The 20716-nt window shown below is 40.6% G+C and overlaps 2 protein-coding genes across 3 annotated transcripts; one reads left to right on the plus strand and one right to left on the minus strand.

Moving 5' to 3' along the window:
- The first annotated feature begins 1450 nt into the window (after positions 1 to 1450).
- LOC142664488 (jeltraxin-like) lies at positions 1451 to 7037 on the plus strand. 2 transcript variants are annotated; one of them, XM_075843571.1, is made up of 3 exons: positions 1451 to 1556; positions 2586 to 2644; positions 6213 to 7037. In XM_075843571.1, exons 2-3 carry the CDS (start codon positions 2590 to 2592, stop codon positions 6815 to 6817), a joined length of 660 nt encoding a protein of 219 aa, XP_075699686.1. In that variant the 5' UTR covers positions 1451 to 1556; positions 2586 to 2589; the 3' UTR covers positions 6818 to 7037. The 2 variants fall into 2 exon arrangements, with proteins under 2 accessions (XP_075699686.1, XP_075699687.1); XM_075843572.1 differs by having other exon boundaries at positions 1470 to 1556; positions 2589 to 2644.
- A 3333-nt stretch (positions 7038 to 10370) lies between these two features.
- LOC142664487 (DNA damage-regulated autophagy modulator protein 1-like) lies at positions 10371 to 16434 on the minus strand. Its single transcript, XM_075843570.1, has 8 exons — positions 16254 to 16434; positions 15894 to 15961; positions 12801 to 12943; positions 12532 to 12703; positions 12067 to 12125; positions 11789 to 11872; positions 11380 to 11620; positions 10371 to 11179 (listed from the first exon to the last, which is right to left on the minus strand). The coding sequence occupies exons 1-7, from the start codon at positions 16373 to 16375 to the stop codon at positions 11546 to 11548; spliced, it is 723 nt and encodes a 240-aa protein (XP_075699685.1). The 5' UTR covers positions 16376 to 16434; the 3' UTR covers positions 10371 to 11179; positions 11380 to 11545.
- Positions 16435 to 20716: the final 4282 nt, after the last annotated feature.

The raw sequence follows: 20716 nt of genomic DNA on the forward strand, positions 1-20716 counted from the left end.
GCTCTGGCCCCAAGAAGAGGGGGCGTAAGAGGGGGGATACTGTAACGTCCATGGCCGCAGACCGTCGGGATTACTCACCCCCCGACAGCCGCAGCCATGGATCTGTGAGCACTGGGTCGCGTCTACTCCTCAGACGCCAGCGCTCACTTCCGCTTCATTCTGCGGTGTACCGTAGAGTGCGCGCGCACGCTCGTGCCTGGCCTTAAAGGGCCAGTGCGCGCACATATAGAAAATCTGTAATTAGCCCATACTCACACTGGACTATAAGAAGGGCCCTGCCCCTTCCTTCATTGCCTGAGCGTTGCTGTGTTTACCCATGTTAGTCTTTGCAAATGGTCCCTTAGTGTTTTCTAGTTCCCAGTATTCCCGTTCCTGCTACCAGTATCCTGTATCCCGTGCTACCTTGTTCCTGTGCCTAAGAGAGTTGGAGTCGTGTTGTGTCACCTATCACATCTGCTGTATTACACCACACCTGGTGTCTGCTGCCAAGGTCCCATCCGAGCCTAACCATCACTACTGTCTGGGCTACCACAGGCCCCCTTACTTGAACTATAGACATTGACTTGGTACTCTGTTTGGCCAGCTGCTATCCCGCTACAGCGGTACGGCCCAGTGGGTCCACATACCCACAGAACGTGACACAATGGTGTGAATATGGGTAAATAGCGCTGCAATGGGACCAACCGTAAAAGGGGAGAAATGCTACTATCCGTTCCCTCATATTTGCTGCAAAAGTCCAGCAACACACAATGAGCAGAAGAAAGGATGGAAAGATTGGTCCCCCGAGTCATTCATTTTTTTTAATCAAATTTCTTAATTTTATTTGCATTTTTTTTTTTCGTTTTTACTTTCCCCATGTAAATGATAAATCTCTTACAACACTTAGCAGGACATGTGTGTGACTCTCGATCCTAATCTATGGGACATACAGAAGCTTGACTCTTTCCACAGCTCCCAAAGCCATAAAGGGAGAAAGCACAGCCAACTGAGATGGGATGAGATGGCTGAAATGTGAAATGTGAAAAAACAATTATACCGTGTGCAAAATAAAAACAAATGCCTAATTAGTAAAAAAAAAAAATGCAAAAAAATAAAAACCTGCAAAAATCACTTTTGTAGCCTAAAAATAAAAAAACATTCTGGTTATTATGGCCAAAAATACCACAGTCATTATAAGGTTAATGACTTCTGTGGAATATAATTTTGATCTACCTTACATAGGGATGACACCATCAAAAAGTTTTGTGTGTCGTTGCCAGAAAGGAACTTCCTAGTCAGTAAATAATTCTACTGTAGGAGGAGAAAGAGTATATAAAGAAGACGTCTGTGTCAATACCATGCACAGAAACAGGTAACGATTCTGTCTCCATAATTTTGTTTATTTCATTACGTTTAAGGAAACATTTCTTAATATATTCAGAATTTTTTATTTTTCTATTATTTTTTAATTGTTTTATTTTCTTTATTTTAATTTTATTTCAGTGTGTCATTTATTGAGATATCTGGAACTACAGCAAAAAAATTCACACATTTTTCAATTTCAGATTGAAGACAAGGTAAATTCTTACTATTCTCTTCCTCTTGTTATTATTATTATTATTATCTTGTTCTTTGTATTTTTAACCACTTTATGACCAGGGAATATTCCCTCATTAATGACAAGGCCCATTTTTTTTAACTACAATATAATTTTTATATCTTTTGTTTATTTTTATGTACCATTATTTATGTACCATTTTTGCCTAAATAAGAAATATTGATATTAATTAGATGTAAAGTATAAGTAAAGAATTAGGCAACAAAAACTTTTAAATATGTTTACACCTTATTTTTTTCAAACTTTCGGCATCCCAACATGGTTTTCTAATGTATTACATTTATATTGATATATAGCATGTGGGGTTTAGGATATTCCGGTCATAACAGGGCTATGGGTGAGGTTTGTGAGGCATTTTATTAACATTGATATTTATACATATTACCTGTCTAAGTTGAAGCTTCAGCATCTCTTCTATTCTGACGGCAACTTGATCATCATGTAATCTGTCACATGATCACCGGCAGTAATACAGGAGGCAGTACCGCCACTGCTTGCATTGTATACATACACTGGGGCAGATTTAATAATAATGTCTTAAATTCAGATAGCTTAGAAAAAGACTAGATGCACCAAATTTATCACAGTGGCTCATGCTGGATGATAAATTTGGCGCATCTTCATACACTGCTGTCAAGCTTTATATAATTTGGCACAGCCTAAGCCATGCCCTATTTTAGCTAAACCACTGCCCCTTTTCAAGCAATTTTTGAGTATCGGCGCATTTCATTGATAAATTTGTCCAAAATGATTGGCGCCAAAAAGAAGTTGCAACTTAGCCCGGAATACTGGTGCAACACCAATAACAAATCTGCCCCATGTACAGCACTGCTAAGTTTAATAATAAAAATAAAATACCCATAAATCCATGCTCCAGAACAGAACCAGTGGCTATCTTTCCCTGTGAAATGTAGTGGGTGGAAGGACTGGTAGTACAATAACCCATAGCCCCAATTTATATTGCATTTTTGTTCTTATTTTTTTCCAGCAGGATGAGAGTCCTTATCATTTTAGCCGTGACTTTCTGTGGATGTTTTTCACAGGGAGGTATGTACAACTTTTATAAAAATTAAACCGGCATTATGGAAACTTGAAAATATAATATAATATACACCGCGTTCCAAATTATTATGCAAATGTTATTTTTCGCTGATTTTCCTAAATAGTCGATGCACATGACAGTCAGTATAATCTTCAAGCCATCAACCGTTGGAGTATAATGCAAATTTTATTGAACAAATCTCCTAATGATGACATATTTTTTTAAGAAGTAAAAAACTCTAAATGCACTGTTTCAAATTATTATGCACAACAGAGATCAAAACATTTTAAAGGTTGTAAAGAAAACTAAAATGGTAATTTGTTGAATTTGCAGCATCAGGAGGTCATATTTACAGAAATCAAAAGCTCTTTCAATAAAAAAAAACTTAACAGGCCAAGTTACATGTTAACATAGGACCCCTTCTTTGATATCACCTTCACAATTCTTGCATCCATTGAATTCACGAGTATTTGGACAGTTTCTGCTTGAATATCTTTGCAGGATGTCAGAATAGCCTCCCAGAGCTTCTGTTTTGATGTGAACTGCCTCCCACCCTCATAGATATTTTGCTTGAGGATGCTCCAAAGGTTCTCAATAGGGTTGAGGTCAGGGGAACATGGGGGCCACACCATGAGTTTCTCTCCTTTTATGCCCATAGCAGCCAATGACACAGTGGTATTCTTTGCAGCATGAGATGGTGCATTGTCATGCATGAAGATAATTTTGCTACGGAAGGCACGGTTCTTCTTTTTACACCATGGAAGAAAGTGGTCAGTCATAAACTCTACGTACTTTGCAGATGTCATTTTCACACCGTCAGGGACTCTAAAGGGGCCTACCAGCTCTCTCCCCATGATTCCAGCCCAAAACATGACTCCACCACCTCCTTGCTGACGTCGCAGCCTTGTTGGGACAAGATGGCCATTCACCAACCATCCACTACTCCATCCATCTGGACCATCCAGGGTTGCACGGCACTCATCAGTAAACCACACGGTTTGAAAATTAGTCTTCATGTATTTCTGAGCCCACTGCAACCGTTTCTGCTTGTGAGCATTGTTTAAGGGTGGCCGAATAATAGCTTTATACACACTTGCAAACCTCTGGAGGATCCTACACCTTGAGGTTCGCGGGACTCCAGAGGCACCAGCGGCTTCAAATACCTGTTTGCTGCTTTGCAATGGCATTTTAGCAGCTGCTCTCCTAATCCTATTAATTTGTCTGGCAGAAACCTTCCTCATTATGCCTTTATCTGAACGAACCCGTCTGTGCTCTGAATCAGCCACAAATCTTTTCACAGTATGATGATCACGCTTAAGTTTACTTGAAATATCCAATGTTTTCATACCTTGTCCAAGCTATTGCACTATTTCACGCTTTTCGGCAGCAGAGAGATCCTTTTTCTTTCCCATATTGCTTGAAACCTGTGGCCTGCTTAATAATGTGGAACGTCCTTCTTAAGTAGTTTTCCTTTGATTGGGCACACCTGGCAAACTAGTTATCACAGGTGTCTGAGATTGATTACAATGATCCAAAGAGCCCTAAGACACAATTCCATCCATGAGTTTAATTGAAAAACCAATAATGAAATGTTTATGACACTTAAATCCAATGTGCATAATAATTTGGAACACGGTGTAGTAATATAATATAAATATAATGTACACAATTCTTGTTCCCATTTACTGACAACAAGCAGAAATCTTGAATATGGTGAGGAACTGAAACTAGAAAGTTACCTAAATTTTTATTGTATAATAATTAAAGTCAATTTATGAACCAATCCCCCCTCCCCATCTACTCCTACTACTCATCATTATTGATTGGAGGTAGCCCCTGATGTCACTTTCCATATAGTACCTATGATGTGTTTAAGGTTATATCAGGTAAATTGGGCAGGAGGAAGTGGGGGAGCACCAGGCCCATTGATGCCCCTGTGTCAAAGTCAAATTTTCCATTTCTGATATTAAACGATAATATCTTTGCAACCGCTTTAAATATCACAACTATTTTTTCTTTGTTTGTTCTTTTACAAGATTTATGAGGCTTTCATTTTCTAGATTAGTTTAATTAATAAAAACAGTTTTTGTAATTTTTCATATGTATTTATCAATATTATATATATATATATATATATATATATATATATATATATATATACACACGCTGTTGCAGCTCTGTAACAATTAGCCTTCTCTCTCTGTCAGCCTGGATTGCTGTGACTGGAGAGTGAAGAGGGCTATAAGGCTATACTAACATGATGTGAAAAAAGGGCAGTTTACGGATCGACTGTCAGTTTTTCATGGCTGTTTTGCATCAATGTGTCTCTAAATTTGAATCCATTTCCCGGTCCTCTGACTGTTTTTAACCACCATTTGCCATCCGTTTTTCATAGATGTTAAACAAATGGATGAATTTTATTTGTTAGGGTTTTTTTTGTCCCAGCCACATGAAAACACCACAGTGCCCATGTAGATAATGTAGATAGTGCCACAATGCTCCTGTATATAGTGCCACATTGCCCACTGTAGATAGTGTCAGCGCCCACATAGATAGTGCCCACTGTAAATAATGCCATGGTGCCCACATAGTACCACAGTTCCCACTGTAGGTAGTGCCCACATAGTGCCACAGTTTCCACTGTATATAGTGCCCACATAGTGCCACAGTTCCCACTCTAGATAGTGCCACACAGTGCCGATCTAGATAGCACCACAGTTTCCCCTGTAGATGCCACAGTGCCCATGTAGATAGTGCCACACCCCCTGTATATAGCACCCCCAGTAAATAGCACCACACCCCCTGTAGATAGTGCCACACCTGGCAGACAGTGCCTCCCACCTGTAGATAGCACCATCCCCTCTGTAGTTAGCACCACCCCCTGTAAATAGCACCACTCCCCCTGTTGACAGCACCACTTCTCCTGTAGGTAGCACCACCCCCTCTTGTAAATGACACCCCTTCCTGTATATAGCACCACTGTATTTCCCTGTAGTAGCGGAATCCTTCTGGCCGGGGATTCCACTCCTGGAGGACGCCACTGATGTCTCTGTCCATATATGGACAGTGACGTCAGGGGCTCCCTCTAAGAGTGGAATCACCTGCCAGAGTGTCGGAAGCGTTCTCCCTGGGGATTCCACTCCAGGAGTAGCCCCTAATGTCACTGTCCATACTCCACTCCTAGAGGAAGCTTAGGTGAAGCTATCTACAGAGGGGGTGCAATGCTATCTACGGTGAGGGTGTTGCTATCTACAGGTGGGTGCCGCTATCGGTAGGGGGTGACACTATCTACAGGAGGGATAGAGAGATGTAGGGGGCTCCCTTGAGGAGGGGAATCCCCGGCCAGGCTATTCTGGCCAGGGATTCCGCTCCTAGAGGGAGCTTAGGTGGCGCTGTCTACAGGGATTTTATAACTGCTTTTTTTTTTTTTTTTATATATATATAAGTAAACATATAATTCTTTCCCCAAAGCATCTACTGACCATGTGATTCAGCCAGCTTTAATTTTTAGTTATGATGATGAACGTCGTCCCCATTAGAATTATTATATTATTACTGTGTGTTTTTCTTTAGATATATGTAGAGGTACCACCATCCTGTTGCCCAGGCAATCATCTACCGACTATATGATTCTGAAGCTAACTGTGGAGAAACCCTTGACACAACTTACTGTATGTCTGCGCTCCTATACTGAACTCAGCCGCCAACATTCCCTGTTCTCTATAGCCACCCCTGGAAAGGACAACACTTTACTTATTTATCCAATGCCCCCAAACAATATTTCCATCTCCATAAGTAATGAAGATATTTACTTCAATGTGGATCCTGAGGTTCTAGATTGGAAACACACTTGTGTTGCTTGGGACTCTGACACAGGACTACTTGAACTGTGGATCAACGGCAAGCGTTACCCTAGAAGAGCTACTACAATAAGATCTCCCATAGGACCTCAGATGAGTGTCATCGTTGGGCAGGATCAGGACTCCTTTGGTGGTGGGTTTGATGCAAGTCAATCGTTTGTAGGTGAAATGTGTGATGTCAATGTGTGGGATACGGTTTTGCCTCCAGCAACTATTAAAGGGTATTCATATTTTAAAGATAATATGAATGGGAACGTTATTGGCTGGAAAAATGAGCAATATGAAAAGAAAGGGGATATTAGGGTTTTGGAAAATTAATTTGGTTCGCTCTATTCTAAATAAATCTTGTGTATCTATGATTTTATCTTTGGGAATAAAAAAAATTCCTGCAGTTCTCTTGCAGACGGCAGCAGGTTTTCCTCCAGGATTTTCTTGTGTGTTTTATGACAATGGCACTTTGAGATTGTAGTTTCCTAAGACATTGTTGTGTCGATTTGATTTCCGGATAATAAAACAAGTCTTGTGGCGTTCTCTTGTAGACTACAGCAGATTTTATTCCGTGTGTTTTGTTCCATTTATTTGATTCTCTAGCATCACAAGTCCTCCAGTTCCTGTTGCAGAAATGATCCTTACATCATGATGCTGCCGCCATGTTGGACTGTATAGGTTTCATATTTTACATTACTGTGGAAAAAAATGTAGTCATCAAAATGACCCATTGGAGATCATCCAGATCTAACAAATCTCATACATTGTATATCTGTCACCAAATCACATTTAGACCAGGATCACACATGCAGTTTGGATGCAGTTTTTGGCTATCTTTTGAGCCAAAGCCAGAAGTGTATCCAAAAGGAAGAAAAGGTATAAAGAAAAGAGTGATGAATCTTCTATTTTTTGTGTCTACTCCTGTGTTTGGTTAAAATAACTGAGCCAAAAATTGCACCAAAAACTGCATCAAAACTGTAAGTGTGATCCTGACCTTACCTTTGTATTTTCTCTACTAGCTGCTTGTCCTCCTGAAAAAATATTTCCCAAAAAAGAAGTCATCTAGTGGAAAAGTGCCTATAATATTACACATTATTTGTATAGTAAAATACCTACTGTTCCCCTATACGGTTCCTTTTCTTTTTCATACATCTATATGTGCTTACATGTTAAAACAATACAAAAAATTATAATCAATAGCATGATATTATCTCTTATCTGAATATTTGATTACTTGAATATATAGGAGAGCAGTGGCCATAATGGGAAATGAATCGAACATCGAACATCAGATATAAAGAATATCGAACATCAGATATAAAAAAACATATAGGACTGTGCACATAGTAGAACGGTATAATTATCATTTATAAAACTAGTATAGATGGCGGGGGCATAGCAAGTCTGTCTATGAGATCTAATGGAGTCTCAGAATATGCTCGTATAATAAGTCCTATGTGAGGTAATAATACTATACATGTATATCCCCCAACCGTCCCGTTTTTCACGGGATGTAATGTGTATCACCCCTATATCCGGATTATCAGTCCCTGATAATTAAACATGGAGGATTCTAAGAGAATCTTCTATGGAATTTATGGATAAGGATTGATAATATTCATTTTACAAATGTCTATTGGGTTCAACCTGGGATATAATGACTCTTTAGACTGAGAACATGTTCCAATCTTCACTGCAGAGTCTAAATCTACATTTAATTTCATATTAGAAGTAAAAGCAGAACCTCATACAAGATCGGGAAGCCGTGAAGTGGAAAACTCAGTAACACGGATATGATGTAACACATTTTATTACAGATAAGAACTGCAGCTATTGATGTTAATCTGCGAGTCAGCAGCGCCCACATGGCTTGGTATTAATGCTGCAAATTCTCGAAGGCCAGGTCTTTATTTTATCCACTTCAGTAGATGGAGCCCCCATACAACCGGATGAATGATCCTCCTAGTCTCTCATACTTCCTGAACAGTATGATCAGATGGTCTGCACAAAGCAAGTTATGAGGAATGCATTAAGTGAAGATGTGTTTTAATATTCTGTAAATGATTCCCTTCAGTAGATGGAGCCAACATTGTAGAAGGCCCAGTCTTTATATCATCCACTTTAGTAGATGAAGCAAAGATTGTAGAAAGCCCAGTCCTTACATCATCAACTTCCATAAATGGAGCCTAGACAGAAGAAAGTGCAGTTTTTGTATTATCCACTTCAGTAGATAGAGTCTAGATTGTAGAAGGCCCGGTCTTTATATGATCCACTTCAGTAGATGGAGCCTAGACAGTAGGAAGCACAGTTTTTATATTATCCACTTCAGTAGAGAAATTCTAGATTGTAGAAAGTTTCCATCCGGTGCAAGCTGTGTCGAGTCGTAGCCAATCCAACTCCAGAGCAGAAACAAGAAAATAGAGAGACCGCAGCACCTTTTTTTTTTTTTTAGTAGAGATAGCCAATATTGTAAAAGGCCCGGTCTTTAGATCATCTACTTCAGTAGATAGAGCACAGATTGTATAAGGTCCAGTATTTATATTATTCACTTCAGCAGATAGAGCCAAGATTGTAGTAGACCCAGTCTTTATATTATCCACTTCAGTAGATGGAGCCTCCATACACCAGGATGAATGGTCCTCCTGGTCATTAATCAGTATATTCATCAGTTGAGGAGAGAAGAGGGTTATAAGAGGGTTATACTTAATCTTCTTTGAACATCCCAAAGATGTTGATTCCCTTTCGGCCACATACATTTCTCATGGCCACACCACTTTGTTTCCCCTCTTATCGGCAGGTTTGTAAACCACATCCTTCAGGGACTTAAACCATTTCAGGCTTCTCCATCATTGATAGGTTATCACCATATGGTCTATTAGGATTTTTTTCAAATTCCTTTACAACCAGTTTCACAAATAGATCTACTATCGGGCAAAGTGTAGATTTTTCTGGCTATTCTCCGTTATCTTACTTGATTCTTCATTTTCTTCCTCACACAATAGATCCTCCAATGTTTGGAAGTGTGACTCAAACGACATAGTTCAGTAGTGGGTAGAACCAATTTGCTTAAGAAGGTCTGGATTTATTTATTACATAATGCTACCATCTGGCTCCCGAAGTAAATACTCTCTTTATATCTCTCATTTGGGGAGGTTGTCATGCTCGTATTAAACTAGAGAGCTTTCAACGAGCTAAAGATGGTGTGGGCTTTCCTGCTCAAAATCTATAAGTATATTATTTGGCAGCTCAATTCTCAAGATCTGAAAGGTTTGGAAAGAGAGGGAGATATTGATTCTTGTAATACTCTACTTCACCATTAGTTGAAAACAGACATGTTGTATCAGGTTGTATCAGGCGATAGAAACTAACGAGTTTAAAGTACACACAAAAAAATACCTACTCTATATCTTAAGCACAAACAATGGTGGCGTATTAGAACTATGCCGGGGATATCAGGCTGTAGACAATTCACCACCATATTAGATACAGCATGGCTCTCTAAATTACATACAGTCACATAGTAGTTAAATGGTGAACACCATCTACCATGGAGGCATAGTCTCAAAGCCAAGTTTTATAGATTTTACCATTGCCTTCAAAAGTCGAGTACTAATAAATCTGCTACAGTGCATTGTATGTAAAATACTTTTTTTTCGGATTGGGGGAAGGGGTCGGGAGAGGGGGGTGGCTTGTTTGTTGTTTTGGGGTGGCTTGTTTGCTGTATGATGTAAAACCTTTAAATAAAAATCACTTGATTTAAAAAGAAGTAATACCAGAAGCTAATACAAGATCAGGAAACAGCATTGAGGTCAGTGAAGAGGAAAACAGTAACACAGATATGATGAAATACATTTTATTATAGAAATATTGATGTTGATGTTAAGTTGGCAGTCAACAGTGCCCACATGGCTTGGCAAATTCTAGAAGGCCAGGTCTTTAACGTATCCACTTTAGTGGATGGAGCGTAGATTGTAGAAGGCCCAATCTCTATATTATGCACTTTAGTAGATGAAGCCTAGATTGTAGAAGGCCTGGTCTTTATATCATCCACTTCAGTAGATGGAGCCGAGATTGTAGAAGGCCCGGTCTTTATATTACCCCCTTCAGTAGATGGAGCCGAGATTGTAGAAGGCCTGGTCTTTATAACATCCACTTCAGTATATGGAGCCTAAATTGTAGAAGGCTCGGTCTTCATATCATCCACTTCAGTAGATAGAACCTAGATTTTAGAAGGCCTGGTCTTTATATGATCGAATTCAGTAGATGGAGCCTAGATTGTAGAAGGCCCGGTCTTTATTTTATCCACTTCAGTAGATGGAGCCTAGATTGTAGAAGGCCCGGTCTTTACATGATTCACTTCAGTAGATGGAGCCTTCATACACCAGGATGAATGGTCCTCCTGGTCTCTACTACTTCCTGTGCAGTATATGTTGAAATGTTCAGTCCACACGGGATGTTATGAGGAATGCCGCAGTTATTAAACGTCCATTTCTCTGTGTCCACCATGATGAATTTAGAACTGGACACTTCCATGAGTGCAATGCTGAAGTAACCCCTTGTAGTTGTTACTTGATCCAGAATGGAGGGGGAGATGTGACTAGGACGTGCACGTTGTTAGTTACAGTCTGGAAAGTTGTGCATGTCTTCAGACTCCTCGCTGATCTCCTTCCATTCATCAGGGGCGGATGAAAACTGAAAATAAAGAAACACAGAGCTGACATTAACATCCATATTAACACATCCATATATCCGTGATGAGATCCTGTAGACAGTCGAACCAGAAATTGCTGAAAACACAAGACCTCAAAGCAGTAGAGGGAATCATCAACAATAATGATGAAATCCTGGAGACATTATATGTAGAGATGTTCTGTAATATTCTTTACACTGACCTTCATGTACTCATTCCTTAGAGTGACAGCAGAACAGGTGTCAGGTGTTATACGGCCCGATGCTGGAAGCGTCTACTGGACGTGACATGTTCTATAGATCGTCCTGTAGATCGGGATCTGAGTCTTATGTTCTGCTGTTATTACCTCCTGCATCCAGGTTTCTTCTTCATATATTATTGTCCTGGACCTTCTCACGCATAGTGATGGTGAAGCTTTTCCAGGACATATTCAGACATAAATGCTGAGGAGGCAGGAAAACATATGTCACTTATACAACCAAGATAAGAAACATCCTAACAACCTCCTATTCCACAGAGGGCCACACTACTTCTAATGAGGGCCACATACACTGCACTGGGAGAAACCATACATGAACCCATGGGTAACACATGTCTGTAAATATACAAACCTGGAGATCTGAATATGTCAGGTAGGTCAGGAGGAAGAAGAAGAGTGTTATCCACTCGGTTATGATGGCCACTATACTGCAGATCTAGAAGACGAGACATAATAGGAAATAAAAGACAATATTACTGGACATTTCCTCATCATTAATATCTCTGGTATAATAGAAAATTATAGAAGCTGCAAGAACATGAAGAAAACAAACAATGAAGAACATTGAGATCCGATCAAGAAATCAGAAAATACAATGAGAAAATGTATGAAATAAGTAGAAGTTCCTACCTCTTCACAGCGACTATCCTCACACAGATGTCCTATTAATGGAATCCTGGATGCAGCACCTTATGGATGGATGTATATAGGAACATAAACATAAAGATGGATGACATAATTTATCCCAGTATTGTCTGCCCTTATAATCCCAGACATCTCAGGAGGGTCAGGTAGAAGTTAGTACGACCAACCAACCATGAGACCAACTGGAATCTGACTCACTGGTCAAAGGCCAGAAGACGCCACATTATGTTAGGATGGGACTATATATCTGTCTATATGGGAAAGGGAAAATAGTGAGTGCACGTGCATTTCATAAACTGCTCCTTATTGTAATAAGTGTAATCCCACCGAAAGGACCCTCATGTGAACTCCCTTGGTCAGAAAGAAAAGCCACGAGTGTTTACATGCTGCATTACCATAGAGTGGGGAATCTCTGATCCCTGTTTGGGTCCTTGCATTATAAAAGGATACAGATCGCCGCAGTGATGCCAGTGATGACACTTAATGCCATTCTCACATGGCAGACATATCTGCGGCTGAATGATAATTTGTATAGACATTTGGATTGGACCAGATTGTATAGGGGCCCACATCCAAATGCCAATACCGCTCCTGCTTGATGGATGATCTCATACTCGAACATCTAGAGAAGAAACACAAGTAGATTAGACTAGACCTTTCTCCAATCACTTTGCGTTTAGCTGTGTATGAGGGTTTAATGGTGGATGATATTAACTAACCGTAAAGGAGCCGGTCAACACTATTCCAATACATGACGTCAAGGCCAGTCCGAGCAGGATCTTCTGTGCCCACTCCTGATTCATATCACAGGCTGCTGCCCGGAACATCATGAATTTATACTGGGCAAAAGCCTGGGCAATACCTGGAAGAGAAGGAAAGAAATGAGAACATCTAGTGAACATCTATGACCCAGTGTGTGGAAGACCCGACTAGAGGTGACGCTGTGTAGGATCTGGTCATTTCATGCTGAGCTTGTTGGGAAAGTCTCTGTTGATGAAAACCTCTGTAACAGTGTCAACAATATAGTTACATTTTACTTAGGCCCCATGCACATGACCGTATTCCCCCCCCCCCCGTAAATACTAGCGTAAATACGGGTCCTTTGTCACACGTTTTTAACCCGTATTTAACCTGTATTTACGGCCCTTTTTTCTCTGCTTCTCTTTATTCAAAAATTTAAATCAGGCATATAAGCCTGCAGACAGGGGAATCCCCTGACGTCGCCTAGCAACGCTCCCGTAATTACGGGTGCACACACGTAGCCATCCGTAATTACGGGAGCTCCATAGACTTCTATGGGTCTACCCATGCCTGAAATAGGACATGCTCTATATTTTTCAATGGCTCGGGCACCTTCCCGTAAGCAAACGGGAAGGTACCCGTGGCCAATAGATGTCTATGGGCCCGTAATTACGGCCCGTAATTACGGGCGTTTTTACAGTCGTGTGCATGGGACCTTATACTGTAAAAAACAAACACAAGCTAAGAAGGGAGGGCAAAAACACTTAATTTTAACCCCTTAATGACCAGGCCTTTTTGCAAGTTATTGACCAATGATTTTTTTTTTCGTTTTTTCACTGTCGCATTCTAAGGGTATGTGCACACACAAACTCAAAAACGTCTGAAAATACAGACCTGTTTCCAAGGGAAAACAGCTCCTGATTTTCAGCCGTCTTTTAATCAAACTCGCGTTTCTCGCAGCGTTTTTTACGGCCGTTTTTTGGGCTGTTTTTCTATAGAGTCAATGAAAAACGGCTCAAGAAGTGACATGCACTTCTTTTTCACAGGCATCTTTTTACATGCTATTTTTGGAAAACGAGGCGTAAAAAAACGCACAGTCGGAGCAGAAGGCCGTATTTCCCATTGAAAGCAATGGGCAGATGTTTGGAGGCATTCTCCTTCTGATCTTTCAGACGTTTTTCGGGATGTTTACGGCCCAAAAAATGGCTGAATACACTACATGTGAACATACCCTAGGAGTCGTAACTTTTATTTTGTTCCGTCGACATAACCGTATAAGGGCTTGTTTTTTTGCGGGACGAGTTGTATGATTTAATTTTACCATTTTTGGGTGCATATAATATGTTGATTAACGTTTATTAACTTTATTTTAGGAAAGAATTGAAAATAAGCAGCTATTCCACCATTGATTTTCACGTTTTAAATTTACGCCGTACATTGGAAAATTAAAAACTGTTTTCATTTAAAAAAAATTACTTGTTTTTGCATCGCCGCATTCCAAGAGCAGTAATTAGCAGTATTTTTCTGTCGATGTGGCCATATGAGGCCTTTTTTTGTGGGACAATGTGTAGTTTTCATTGGTAGTATTTTGGCACTTATGGATTAACTTTTATTTTATTTTTTTATGGGGGGAGTGTGAGAAAAAAAGGAATTTTGCAGTTTTTTTTGTGCTTTTACTGGATGCTGTTCACCCGACGGTTTAATTAATGTGTTAACTTTATTGCTTGAGTCATTATGATCGCGGCGATACCTTATATGTGTTTGTCTGTTTGTTTGTTTGTTTGTTTATTGTTTGTTTGCTGGTTTGCTTTTACACTTTTACTAAATAAAACTATTTTTTGGGGAAAAAAGTGGTTTTATTTTATTTTTACTGTAATCTTTTTTTTAACGAAAACTTTAACTATTTTACTGTTTTTTTTTTAGTGCCACTAGGGGACTTCACTTTGCGATCTTCTGATCGCTTATATAATGCTTTGGTATATATAGTATACACCATTATTGCCTGTCAGTGCAAAACTGACAGGCAATCTATTATACCATGTCTCCGGTAGGGCCTAATAGGCAGTTGCTGAAGGCAGTCCTAGGGGCCTTTGTTAAGGCCCTGGCTGCCATGGAAACCGAACTGCAGCTTAAAAGAGCTAAATAAAGTCAGCAAAAATACAAAATGAAAAGCAGGTGGACCAGGATAGCAAAACAAATCCCCCAAAAATTATTAAAATATATAAATGCAGAAAAGCCAAAATCTGAACATGTAGGACCCCTAAATAGTGGTAATGGGGAGTTGGTCACAGGGGATCAAGAGAAGCAGAGTTACTAAATGGGTTCTTTAGCTCTGTATATACAACAGAAGAAAGAGCAGCTGATGTAGCCGGTGCCAGTGCTGTTAATATATCACTTATTACACTGAATTGGATGAATGTAGATATGGTCCAAGCTAAATTAAATAAAAAAAATGTACACAAGGCCCCGGGACCAGATGGGTTACACCCCAGAGCTCTTAAACGCTATGTACACCTTTAAGATTTATATATCTTTTCCGGGTTTTTTTTTTACTAAAATTGCCCATGAGTGTGATTGGTGCAACTTCCTAAATACATTTTAATAAAATTATATTTACTTTTGGAGATACAGCTGCTTTATATTCTGTATACAGAGCAGCTGTAACTTGCGCTGAGACCTGAATCCGTCAGGACACGCAGGATCCACCTGCAATATACAGCTGCTGTATCTCAAAAAGTAAAAATAATTTTGAATAACATTTATTTAGGAAGTTGCACCAATCACAATGATGGACAATTTTATGCCCAAAAAAAAAGTCAACGGGTAGAATTCTTGTTTAAATGTTCATTCCATTTTTTTTTTAAACCTTCCTCTGGATCAAAAGGGGCAAAACAAAGTCCTATAATTTCTCCCATCACTTCCCACTCTCCCATCCCTTGGTTGAACTTGATGGACATATGTTTTTGTTTTTTTGTTAACCGCACTAACTATGTAACCTGTGATGGAGAAGGAAATCCCAGCAATAAGAACAACCAATTATTCTTCACTTTCCACCAGTGGTTATCACTTACCCAGAATGGCCGTGCCCACGAGCACTATCGTAAACAGCACCGACTGGGGGTATCGGACTCCCGTTTCACTGCGAATAAGAGAAAAGAGACGTCAAGGAAACAGTGCAGGAGCGGGAGACAAACGCTGTCACTTTAACAGAACATTGAGGGAACATTTCTGAATGTCACAAATGTGTAATAATGACCCAGAGACTTCTATGAACTTGATGTTAACACTTCATAGAGTTCTTCTACTTGTAATGTCCTGTATAGAATCACTTATAAGATGACACTTCTCTGCCGTATAATAAAGTAACAACGTTCAATATACAACGTCACTATGAAGATAACGTCATGTCATCTGTAATGTTCTCCACTTACCTGATGTAAATCATCAGCCGGCCATTGTCCTGGTCCAGGGTTAAGGTGTAGCAGAGCAATATCCCTCCCAGGCACAGATGGAACACAAGGATGGGCAAGAATGCCAAACCCTTAATCTCCATTGAAAATCGTGATAAAGCAAAAATCACAAAGAAACGCACAGCAATGCAGCTGCAATCTCCCTCTGAATACACAGAAAGTGACCAGTGCTGAGTCACCGCCTTTTAGAACCTCCCAACTGTGATGTCATCAGAGTGATGTCACAATGGAAAACGTCATAAGTCTGGATGTTTCCAGGAAGGCGACAACATCCTGTGATGTCACAATGGAAAACTTTATTAGTCTGGACATGATCAGGGCTGAACGTTAAGGCTCGGTATTTTCTATGGCTGCTCCGTTATTGTCCAGTCTAATACCACAGAATAGAATTGCCGCCTGAGATCGCATGAATTATATTAATTAGGAATAATAAAAACTCTACTATGGACTATCCACAGGCGGATTTTTGGCAGATATTTCTGGCATCTGCCCTTACTGATCCTACTATTATTCCGCAAGGGTTAATAGTGGAGAATACACATAGTCGCACGGTGTACTGTATACAGGTTTCGGCATACACTGTGCGCCAATCACAGCTTCTCGGCCACGCGATTGATGTACATGTATGTCAGTATGCAGGAAGGGGTTGAGGCGCACGCAGCTCCGCATAAATTTGATGCACATCACTACAATATACTATACTGGCGTAAAAAACACATTTCTTAGTAAATGTCGGCCATTATGTATGTCCACCTCACTCTGGTTCTCTACATATATATTTATAGGGTTTTCCTGATGTATATAAATAAAATGTAGTCAATGTATTATGAAAAAAAAAATCTGCTGCTTTTTAATTTTCTTTGTGTTTTCATTATCCACTATTTTCAAGATCTCTGCTTGCTATCAGTGAATGGAAATATTCTTGTTTACATCCAGAGATTAAAAAGTCTTACAGACCTAACACTTTCTGCTGTGAAATGCACACAAATTTGTTGCAGATATTTCCCATTGAATTTAATGGGTCAGGTGACGACACGTCATCGCTGGGGGCCGGGTGTACAGAGAGCGGTGGGGACCAGGGAAGCGTTGCCATGAGAGAGCACAAGAGGGGAGAATAGTTGGATTTTTCTAAGAAACTCGCCGCAGGGAAACCTGCACCAAATCTGCACGATTTGCAGCGGAAATGTGTGAACGTAGCCAAACCGTTACATTTATGGAGAATTATCCACTTCAGTAGAGAAATTCTAGATTGTAGAAAGTTTCCATCCGGTGCAAGCTGTGTCGAGTCGTAGCCAATCCAACTCCAAAGCAGAAACAAGAAAATAGAGAGACCGCAGCACCTATTTTATTGTTTTTATTAGAGATAGCCAATATTGTAAAAGGCCCGGTCTTTAGATCATCTACTTCAGTAGATAGAGCCTAGATTGTAGAAGGCCTGGTCTTTAGATCATCCACTTCAGTAGATAGAGCCTAGATTGTATAAGGTCCAGTATTTATATTATTCACTTCAGTAGATGGAGCCTAGATTGTAGTAGACCCAGTCTTTATATTATCCACTGCAGTAGATGAAGCCTCCATACACCAGGATGAATGGTCCTCCTGGTCAATAATCCGTATATTCATCAGTTGAGGAGAGAAGAGGGTTATAAGAGGGTTATACGTAATCTTCTTTGGACTGCATGTACTAATGTTATCCCCATATTAAGTGTCGCTGATGCATCATTACCCAATTTAATAAACAAATAAAGCAACAAAACCTATTTCTTGGAGAATGTGGGAATGGCCACAGCTTTATTTAACACAACCAAACATTTTTGTATCACATGGCCCTGAAGTAACCACTTAATTTATTTACATCTCCTGTGATGCCGCCCACTGTGAAGCGGCGCGCATGTAGGTTCTTCTCCGGATTTTACTCTTCAGAGCCTATCTCCGCCTGCTGTGACATCTGAAAAAACAAAGAAAAACCACAGAAACACGCCTACGCAAAGAAAAAAGGAAGAAGCTGACAAGCCCTAAGAGTCATGGCAAAGAAAAGCAAAGAAATTAAAAGACAGAGAAACACCATAACTACACACCCAAATTTTACCTAAAGAGGGAGGGCGGGAGGGACGTTTGCAGCTCCAGCAGGTAAGATGGTGAACTGCCCTTCACCTCAACTATTTATCTGCTCCTAACCCCTCCTCTATCCCCTTGTCCCACCAATCCCTACTCCTGATTTTTCCCGCACTTTCCCCCCCCCCCTTCTTTTCCCCTATCACATACAGTCCCAGGCACTTTCTCTATTTGATTTAGTGCCTCAAGACTGCATGTACTAATGTTATCCCCATATTAAGTGTCGCTGATGCATCATTACCCAATTTAATAAACAAATAAAGCAACGGAACCTGTTTCTTGGAGAATGTGGGAATGGCCACAGCTTTATTTAACACAACCAAACATTTTTGTATCACATGGCCCTGAAGTAACCACTTAATTTATTTACATCTCCTGTGATGCTGCCCACTGTTAAGCGGCGCGCATGTAGGTTCTTCTCCGGATTTTACTCTTCAGAGCCTATCTCCGCCAAGGAGGATACCGCGAACACCTACGCGGTACTCCTTCCACCCCCACCACACAATGCCAAACCAGCCTCCACTCCATCTTGCAGACCCGACAGCATGATGTCGATCCCAATGTCATTTAAATGAACGCCGTCAGATAACAATAAGTCCCCATTGTCACCTTCCAACATCAAATGACGAATTGCTACCCCCCCAATGGAACGAACAAACCTGGAAATACGAACTTTCAACAGCCGTCTTGACCGCTCGATGGCCACAGCACTTCTAGCTTCTCGCCAATGAGTTCGTGCAATCACCTCGGACCAAACAATCACACAATCAGAAAAAAGCTGTTTGAAATGGCCCAAATCAGCCTTGATAAGGGAAAACAACTCAGACAATTTCACATTCCCTAAATCATTTCCCCCAACATGTATAACGAGCACAATTGGACCGCGGCATTCCCGACTAACTTCAACTATTAACGGCAACAGCTGAACCCACCTCAGCCCTCTGATACCTTTCCAGTGCACCTCGGCCGATGACACCCCAAGACTGAGGCCTAAAGGCCGATACTCAGCCCGACGAGCTACCCAGAAAATAAAAGAATGACCAATTATCCATACTTGCGGCCGATGTTCTGAAATGACAAGGAAAGAATCAAAACAACACCAGATCCGGACGCACATAGGACCTATAACAAGTTGAACTCCACCTACCCAGACGTTTAATATCTTCCTCCCCCATACCTAAAGCATTAGCCTCCGTGGCTGCCCCTATTCTAAACGAATGAGTCCCAAACTCAGAAGGATCAACGCCCAAATGCTCCAAACAAGACTTAAGAACGGCTCCAAATTGAAATCGAGTAAGCGGCAAAGAATTAGAGTGTATCAAGAAAGGAACCCCATCAGCTCGAAAAGACAAAAACTCACGCACCAAACGAACTGGACAGAATTCACACCCAATGAATTCACATACAACCAAACACCAACGCCCATCTGATCAGTCTTGGCCGTCACACACATACCCGAACCACTTTTTCCTCCAATAAAACATCCGCAAACAGAAGACCCCCAAACCGCTTTGCACTCGGTGACACAAATTCGCTCACCCGCAATGCTGCGAAAAAGGCCAAAGAAAAAGCAGTACGCAGCAAAACAGACTCATAAGGATCAAAGCAAACTGCCGGAACAACCGTCAGAATCCTTAGTAATAAAGCATACGTAATGGGCCTCCTAGCATCCTTCACAATATGCTCCTTCTTCCACCCCTTCAATGCCTGTCTAATAACAAACATTTTAGTCACATCAGTACAAACCCACAACTTCAACATAAACACAATACCAGTCAAACCTTTTGAAACCGTGTACACCGAAGAACCATTAGTACGCATCCGAGACAAATACTCCAACGTAACCTCATAATGCTGCTAATCATTTGTAGGAAAAACTCCGCCAGATAATTCCAACCACTCCGCCCAAGACTTATTATGGCACCGCCATGTACCTGGTACCACAGAACCTTGAACTAGCCGGGCAAGTTCCCCTCGACCAGGGCCCATAAGTGATCCGGGCAACGCTCCCCTTCCAGCCGTGCTCCCGGGTGAAGCTCCCGAAAGACCCCCATCTGCAAACGAGATAAGGCATCTACGATTTTATTCTCAACACCCGGCACATGTGTGGCCCGAAACCAAATGTTCCATTGACTGCAACGTAGAGCTAGATGCCTAAGTAACGCCAAAACCGGCAATGATCCAGAAGACAAATTATTAACAGCCTGCACCACTGCCATATTGTCCGTCCAAAAACGTATGCGACTATTCAACATCTTTGAACCCCACAATTCTACTGCAACCACAATGGGAAAGAGTTCTAAAAGTGT

This window comes from Rhinoderma darwinii, chromosome 12 (genome assembly GCF_050947455.1).
Source record: "Rhinoderma darwinii isolate aRhiDar2 chromosome 12, aRhiDar2.hap1, whole genome shotgun sequence".
NCBI classification, from domain to species: Eukaryota; Metazoa; Chordata; class Amphibia; order Anura; family Rhinodermatidae; genus Rhinoderma; species Rhinoderma darwinii.